Below are 7,519 nucleotides of genomic sequence, written 5' to 3'. Positions count from 1 at the left end.
CTGTTTTTGTCGCTAGTCATCCCGCCGGTCTTGTTCCTCTTTGTTTCCTGCTTGGTCAATGGGCTGACTGGTGTTTCTGGGGCTGGCAACATCAGCAACTTTCCTGACGAATTTGTTGTTGTCGGCTTGATAACAGAAGCTGAAGGGTCTGTCGCAACGGCTCCCCCTTTTTCTATTATTCTCTGCCTCCCCCATGGTGACATCCAAACCTTGGTTAATATCGTTGCTGAGCTCCCGTGAAGCATTGATATTTTGTGTTGATCCACATCCTCGTCCTCTCCCCGAGCGGCCAGTGCCTCGTCCGCCCCTTGAACCGTTGCCATCATTCGAGCCTCGTCCATCTCCTGGACCTTTGCCTGGACCCTTGAACCAAGATGTCTTCAGGTCCTTGAAAAATAGATCCTTGGGAGGATGAACTCCATCTCCGCACTCCTTGTATAAGTGTCCAAGGTATCCACATACATCACACCAATCCGAAAGTCTTTCGTACTTCACCCTGAAGATCTCTCTCTGGACTATGTCCTTCTTTCTGACCACTAGAGACACGGCATTCTTGAGCGGTTTGGTTACATCGATCCTCACCCGAACCCTAGCAAAGTTTCCTTCAAAATCCTGGGCCATTGGCTCGGCGTATATGAACTCTCCCATAGTAGACGCGAGAGCCTTGTTTTTGTGAAGGAACCGTTCGGGAAATCATGGATCTGGATCCAGATCTCTATCTTGTTGAGCTCTATCGACGATGGTTTTGTGTAGCCGTCGTAGGGTTCCAGCACCACCGCCTTGCCCTTGAACGACCACTGCCCATCCTGCATCACTCGTTCCCAATCACCCAAGCATGCAAACTGCAGCGTATACAGGTTGTCCTCGAGTGGCCTGATTTTCACTTCCTTGGCCAGATCCCAGGCTGCCCACATGTTTCTGAAGAACCAGTATTGGCTGTAGGTTCGGTCCGTGTGAACCCTAGCTATGGCCATCCAACGAGTCGCCTCCTCCAAAAGCTCTTCATCCTCGATCACTACATCCTGGAGATCGGCCTCCTTCAATCCAAGCTCCTCCATCATTGCCTCTAGGTCCGACGTGAAGCCGCCCGATCCAAAAGCTGTTCACCCATAATTCTCTTGCCCGAGGTTTCTTCAATCCGCAGGTGTTTGGATCCCAGCCCCCCTTGTCCCTACGTCGCCGTTTGACGCCAGCGAGAGGGGTTAGTGTGTGTGTGTGTGGGGGGGGGGGGAGGTGGTTCTCAATCGCCGCTGCCGAGAGGAGTCAGAACCCTACTCCTCAACTAGTGATTTCGAGAATGTATGCTGCCTGCAAAATTCAGCTCGATTTATCATGCCGTGAGCGGTATTTTTTTTGCGTGGGCGTTGCATGGGCTTTGCAGATTATGGGCTGCGGGGGCCTTAAAAGCCCAATCATTGTGACGACTTATAATTAGACCCTTAAACGTAGGCAGATCCAGGCCGCACTCATCGACGAGCCGGCGGCGGCGCAAACTCTGCTTCCGGCGAGGAGCCACCCGGGCAGCGCAGCGACTGGAGAGGCGGCGACCCCGCGCGGGACGCGACCAGGTTTGCCCCTCTGCTCAGCTCATCGACCCCAACTCTGGAACTTGGCCTGTCGATGGTGACTGAGTAGATAGATTTTCGGTGGACTCGCAGATCCCTCATGTCGTTCGCCGGTGTGTCGGTCGTCGACGGCGGCAAGCGCTGCACCTGCGACACGTCGGCAGTCTACGCCGGCGCGGACAGCGGGTACCACCTGCTTATGGTCAGGGACTACTCGCGTACCAAGCTTCAGTTGCCCACCGGCGAGAGCGCCACCACCGGCCTTTTCACGGTGGGAGAATATGATTGGTACATCGAGTACTACCCCAACGGAGAGAACCCAAACTGCCGGGACTTCGTTTCGCTCTACGTCACGAGGCATACCCTCTACGACTGCGACGGCGAAGAGGATGTGGAGGCCAAGTTCAGCTTCAGTCTCGTCGACCAGCTTGAGAAGCACAAGCCAGGGTACATTCATGGAACCAATAAAACTTGCACCTTCTCCAGCAGTGCTCCCTCCTGGGGCAGCGACAGATTTGTGAGAAGAGATGCCCTGGAACGATCGGCGGACCTAAAGGGTGACTGTCTCACCATCCGGTGCGACATCATGGTTGTTTGCAAGGATCACAAAATCGAGGATGCCGCTGGCACCATATCTGACATAAACCAGCATTTTGGCCACCTCCTTCAGAACAAGGTGGGTGCTGATGTGACATTTGAGGTCGGTGGCGAGACGTTCGCTGCACACCGGTGTGTGCTTGCAGCCCGGTCTAAAGTGTTCATGGCGCAGCTCTTTGGCCCCATGAAGGAGGGCGCCGCAACATCCAGCGTCATACAGATCAAAGACATGGAGGCAAAAGTGTTCAGGGCTTTACTAAGCTTCATCTACACGGATTCACTCCCTGCGATGGAGAAGGACAGCATGGAGGAGGATGAAATGTCAGAAGTTATGGACGAAGGGCGAGAAGAAGCAGCAGAGTTTGAAATGTGGCTGCAATGGTTGGAAGATTTGTTTGTGGCGGCAGACAGATACGATCTCCAACTGCTCAAGTTAATCTGCGAAAAGCAGTTGTCTGAGCACATAAGTGTCAGCTCGGTGACCTCCACTCTTGCTCTAGCTGAGAAGCACCACTGCTGTGGATTGAAGGAGGCATGCTTGAAGTTTATCCAAGTGCAGTCTCCCTCGTGCTTGCAAACAGTAATGGCAACTAGTGGCTGGGATCATATAGCAGTGACCTATCCCTGGGTTGTGAAGGAGTTCATTGCCAAGCTTGCTTCGAATCAGCGCAAGTAACACTCTGTATAGGGGTAGGTATGTTCCTTAGACCTGCAGCGGCGCTCTTATGCATATATGGATCCTCTTAAGAGTGGTCATAGTCGTGCGTCTTGTTTTTGTCTCAGTCATGTAATTTGCCTATATGCTGAATATCAACAAAAAAAATCCAACATATGGTCAAATTGTCTCTTCATTATTCTCAAAAAGAAAATGTATCTCTTCATGGAATGGATTAGTCTGTAAATTCAGGCGCAAGAACATATGGTGGATAGTGATATCACGTCTAACGCTCTGCCTGTTTCTTTTCCTTTTTTTCTTTTGGGAGAATTTCAAACGCGAGAACTATTCATCGGCATCAATCATCTACAGGCAGCTGGCATGCCCCTGTTTGTATATCCCCAACCGCCCCTGGTGTGTTATTCAAATTAATTTCACAAAATAAGTGTTTTAGTTAAATTAAAAAATGAAGTACTTCTGCTCGTCTGTCTATACTATGTGGCTGATAGGCTACATTTCCGTGCCGGGGGGTGGGGGGGCATGTTTGATAGTATCTGGTAGCAGGTCCTTCTTTTGCTAACATGTGGTCTTTATGTCTACGTTATTCTGAATTCCATTTGCTGATAAAAAAATTGAGGGTATGAACTGAACTTTCTTGTTAGGAAAAAATAATAATTATTGGAAAGGAACTGTTTGACCTGCCTTCATCACGCTATAGTACCTGCCTTCCTGGCAAGGTAGGCATGGCCAGTTAAATTACTCGAAACAACATAGCACCAAGTAACCAACTGCTGTTGCCAGATGATTACAGGGAAGCTCTGGTTGACCTCAAGATTCTTTTCTGTTGTGTTCTGTTAAACGTGTACAACATGGTCAGGTACTCAGGCGTCGACCTCCATTCTGGTCCGGTCGGCAGCTATTGGATTTATCCATCTTTGTGGTTTGATCAATAGTTCATTGGTTCAGCTGACTATGGCCTACATGTTCCATCTGTATATTCCCTAATCACTTTCCAATGCCATTTGTCCGGAAAGTCACCCTTATCCACGTGCAAAAGCATCATCATGTAATAAAAGATGAAAACTGAGGTGAGATGCTCACTACCTCTTGTCTGCCAGTAGACCACATGGTTTGATTAAAGGATGCATCCCATTGGTATTTTACTCATTTACTGTGACCACCGTGTTTCTATGCTTGCAGGGACCTTCATAAAATCCTGAGGCTATCTGTGGTCACTTTCAAGGGGCTTCTGCAAAATCTAATGTGAAGCGGCAATGTTTTTGTTTATTTAACTGTGCATCTAATATGAAACAGCCCTCACTGTAAGTAAAACCAGCGATTTCATAAAAAAAATGCGTCGATGCTTTTGTTGGACTTTTTTTTTAATGCTAACTTCTGATTTTGTTCCCTAGTAGCCTGGATACTTGCCAGCTTGATTTTCCTGTGAGTCTGATGTATCACCTGCTCCCTGTGCTGGGAGAGTTCTCTGCTTGGCGTTGAATTATTTACCAACAGAGGTACATAGTTTATGCTAGTAGAGTTCTGGTTAGATGGTTAGTCTACCCAGTACCCTCTTTCTATTTCTGTTGGAGAGAAGTAGCCTCCTTTGTCGTAACTTCTAAGCGAAACAACAGCTAAAAAAACTTTTAAGCAAAGGAACAAAATGTGGCTCTCTGTTGGGTGGCTATTAAATGCCAGTTGGAGCCCTTCATGTGGTTCTGTTTTTTGAATTCTGTCTAGCTTATCTTTGAGAACATTATCGGGATACTTTCAACCGAAAACTAACTGATGTTAGAGGTATGCGCGTAAATCGTGCCAGTATTATATAGTAGTCTTGCTGTTTCGCATCTCAATCAAGAAATAAGTGCCATTTGTGAAGGGGGTCTGCTCATAGAGTCTATTTTGGACATATATGCATCGAAGGATACATGTATATTTAATCTCCACCAGGTGGCAGTCCATGCAGGCGCTATTTAGTTTCTTATTGCAAAAAGATAACATATGGGCTGTTTATTAAAGAAAAAGAAACATGCAACCTACTCGTCTATATTATACACCAGTGCTGACCAGCGACCACCACGTGGAAGTTCATGGTCGATAGCTCTGCATTTCTAATAGATGGGTGATATGCAATATGCTGAGCCAGAGAATTCTATATATGTCCAAAAGGAAAAAGGATTTGATGGAGCTTACCATTTAAAAGCGCTCTAGCGCTCTTTTCGCCATGTGAAGCGCAATTTTCGATATCTGGTTAGCTGATAGTACTTATTTCCAATATTTTGCCTTTGCACCTTTGCTTGTTATTCTGAATTATGTCTGTGTAATGGTATTTTTGAGAGATTTTTTGTGTGATTGCTTGCGCCCCCGTCTGGTCATCTGGCATTGTGCTGATAGTTCCTTCCTGGCAATGTTACGGTGCTGCGCCCACAGCATGCGGTGGGCATGGTCAGCTAAAGTGCTTGAAACATCATAGCACATAGTAACCAACTACCATCGCCGCATGATTACATGGAAGCTCCCGTTGGCCTCGAGATTCTTTTTCTGTTTCCGTTCCTGGGGTTAAGTTGCTTCTTTTGTTGCTGAGAAAAACCTGGGGTTAAATTGCCGGTCCATTGCATGATGTGATGATGAGGCTCCCTCTTTTGGGTTGTGTCACAGTTTACTCATTCTGGGCCATCTGTGAGCTACTGATTAATCTGATCCGTTACAAAATTGTAGAAAAAACCAGAGCTCGTGGTTAATGTTTGACAGGGATCGCATGTCTAACAACTTGAAATGGAATGGATAACGAATTAATATTTCTACATTTCCAGGGGATGGGCATGTTTGATACTCCCTCTGTCCCAAAATATAAGATCATTTTTGACACTATCATAGCGTAAAAAATGATCTTACATTTTTGGACAGAGGGAGTAGTATCTGGTAGCAGGTCCTTAAACTGCTAACATCTGGTCTTTACGTCTACGTTATTCTCAATTCTGTTTGGTGATAGAAAAATTGAGGGTATGAACTGAACTTTCTTGTTAAGAATTTTTCTAATTATTGGAAAGGAACTTTTTGACCTGCCTTCATTGCGCTGTAGTCCCTACCTTCCTGGCATGGTAGGCATGGCCAGTTAAGTTACTCGAAATAACGTAGCACCGAGTAACCAACTGCTGTTGCCAGATGATTACAGGGAAGCTCCGTTTTGATCTGAAGGATTTTCTTTTCTGTTTGTATTCTGTAAAACGTATACAACATGGTCAGGTACTCAGGCATCGATTTCCATTCTGGTCTGGCAGCAGCTATTGGATTTATCCGTCTTTGTGGTTTGATCAATAGTTCATTGGCCTACATGTTCCATCGTTATATTCCCTAATCGCTTTCCAATGTCATTTGTCTGGAAAGTCACCCTTATCTACAGTGATTTTTCTATTTAACCATACATCTAACATGAATTATTTCAGCCCACGCTGCAAGTACCATTAGTAATTTCATAAGAAAAAAACTTGTTGATGCCTTTGTTGGACAATTTCAAATTTTAATGCTAATTTCTGATCTTGTAACCCATTAGCCTGGATACTTGTCAGCTTGGGTTTCCTGAGAGTCTGATGTATCACCTGCTACCGTGTTGGGAGCAAGAGTTCTCTGTTCAGCGTTGAATCTATCCTTGTAGAGTTCTGGTTAGATGGTTATTGTACCAAGCACCCTCCTTTTATTTCTGTTGGAGAGAAGTAGCCTGCTTTGTTGTAACTTCTAAGCAAAACAACAGCTCAAAAAAAAAAAAAGAACTTCTAAGCGAAACAAACGAAATATGGCTCTCTGTTGTGTGGCTAATTAAATGCCACTTGGAGCCCTCATGTGGTTCTGGTTGTTGAATTCTGGCTAAGCTTATCTTTGAGAACATTGCCAGGATACTTTCAACTGAAAACTAACTGGTGTTAGAGGTTTGAGCGTAAATCGTGCCAGTATTATATAGTAGTCTCGCTGTTTCACATCTCTATCAAGAAATAAGTGCCATTTGTGAAGGGGGTCTGCTCATAGAGTCTATTTCGGAGGTATATGCATCGAAGGATACGTGTCTATTTAATCTCCACCAGGTGGCATGCCCAGGCAGGCGCTATTTAGTTTCTTATGTTACAAAAAGATAACATATGGGCAGTTTATTAAAGAAGAAACATGCAATCTGCTCATCTGTATTATATGTCTGATACACCTGCGCTGAGCAATGGCCACCACGCTGAATGGAATGAATTCCTTCATGGTTGATAGTTGTACATTTCCAACAGACTCTGGGTATGGGCGTGCAATATTCTGGTATGTCCAAAAAGGATTTGATGGACCTTATCATTTGAAAGCGCCCTCTTTTCGCCTCGCGAAGCGCGGCTTTGGTTAGCTGGTCTGCTGATGGCACTTCTTTCTAATATTTGGCCCTTGCCTTTGATTGTTATTCTGAATTCTGTCTGTCCAAGAGCATATTTGACTGATTTTTGGGGGGATTGCCATCTGGTCATCTGGCAACATTGTGCTCACGGTTGCTTCGTTCATTACTGGCGGTGTGTTATGGTGCTGAGCACACGCGGCGGGCATGGTCAGCTAAATTGCTCGAAGCGCGATGATAGGATGAGGCGATCTTGTGGCTCGCCTTTGCTCATTCTGGGCCATCCGAGAGCTACTGATTGGTCTGATCCGCTTTATTACTGTACAAAATTGGAGGGAAAAC

The 7,519-nt window shown here is 45.9% G+C and overlaps 1 protein-coding gene across 1 annotated transcript; it reads left to right on the top strand.

Moving 5' to 3' along the window:
• The first annotated feature begins 1,456 nt into the window (after positions 1 to 1,456).
• LOC119311335 (BTB/POZ and MATH domain-containing protein 2-like) lies at positions 1,457 to 2,994 on the top strand. Its single transcript, XM_037586979.1, has 2 exons — positions 1,457 to 1,568; positions 1,659 to 2,994. Exon 2 carries the CDS (start codon positions 1,666 to 1,668, stop codon positions 2,836 to 2,838), a length of 1,173 nt encoding a protein of 390 aa, XP_037442876.1. The 5' UTR covers positions 1,457 to 1,568; positions 1,659 to 1,665; the 3' UTR covers positions 2,839 to 2,994.
• The last annotated feature ends 4,525 nt before the right edge of the window (positions 2,995 to 7,519 follow it).

Source organism: Triticum dicoccoides, chromosome 5B, assembly GCF_002162155.2.
Source record: "Triticum dicoccoides isolate Atlit2015 ecotype Zavitan chromosome 5B, WEW_v2.0, whole genome shotgun sequence".
NCBI lineage: Eukaryota > Viridiplantae > Streptophyta > Magnoliopsida > Poales > Poaceae > Triticum > Triticum dicoccoides.
This window is presented reverse-complemented; position numbering and strand designations above follow the sequence as displayed.

What these genes read in the sequence shown, in the direction of transcription:
- LOC119311335 (XM_037586979.1), top strand. Translation starts at nt 1,666, where the DNA reads ATGTCGTTCGCCGGTGTGTCGGTCGTCGACGGCGGCAAGCGCTGCACC.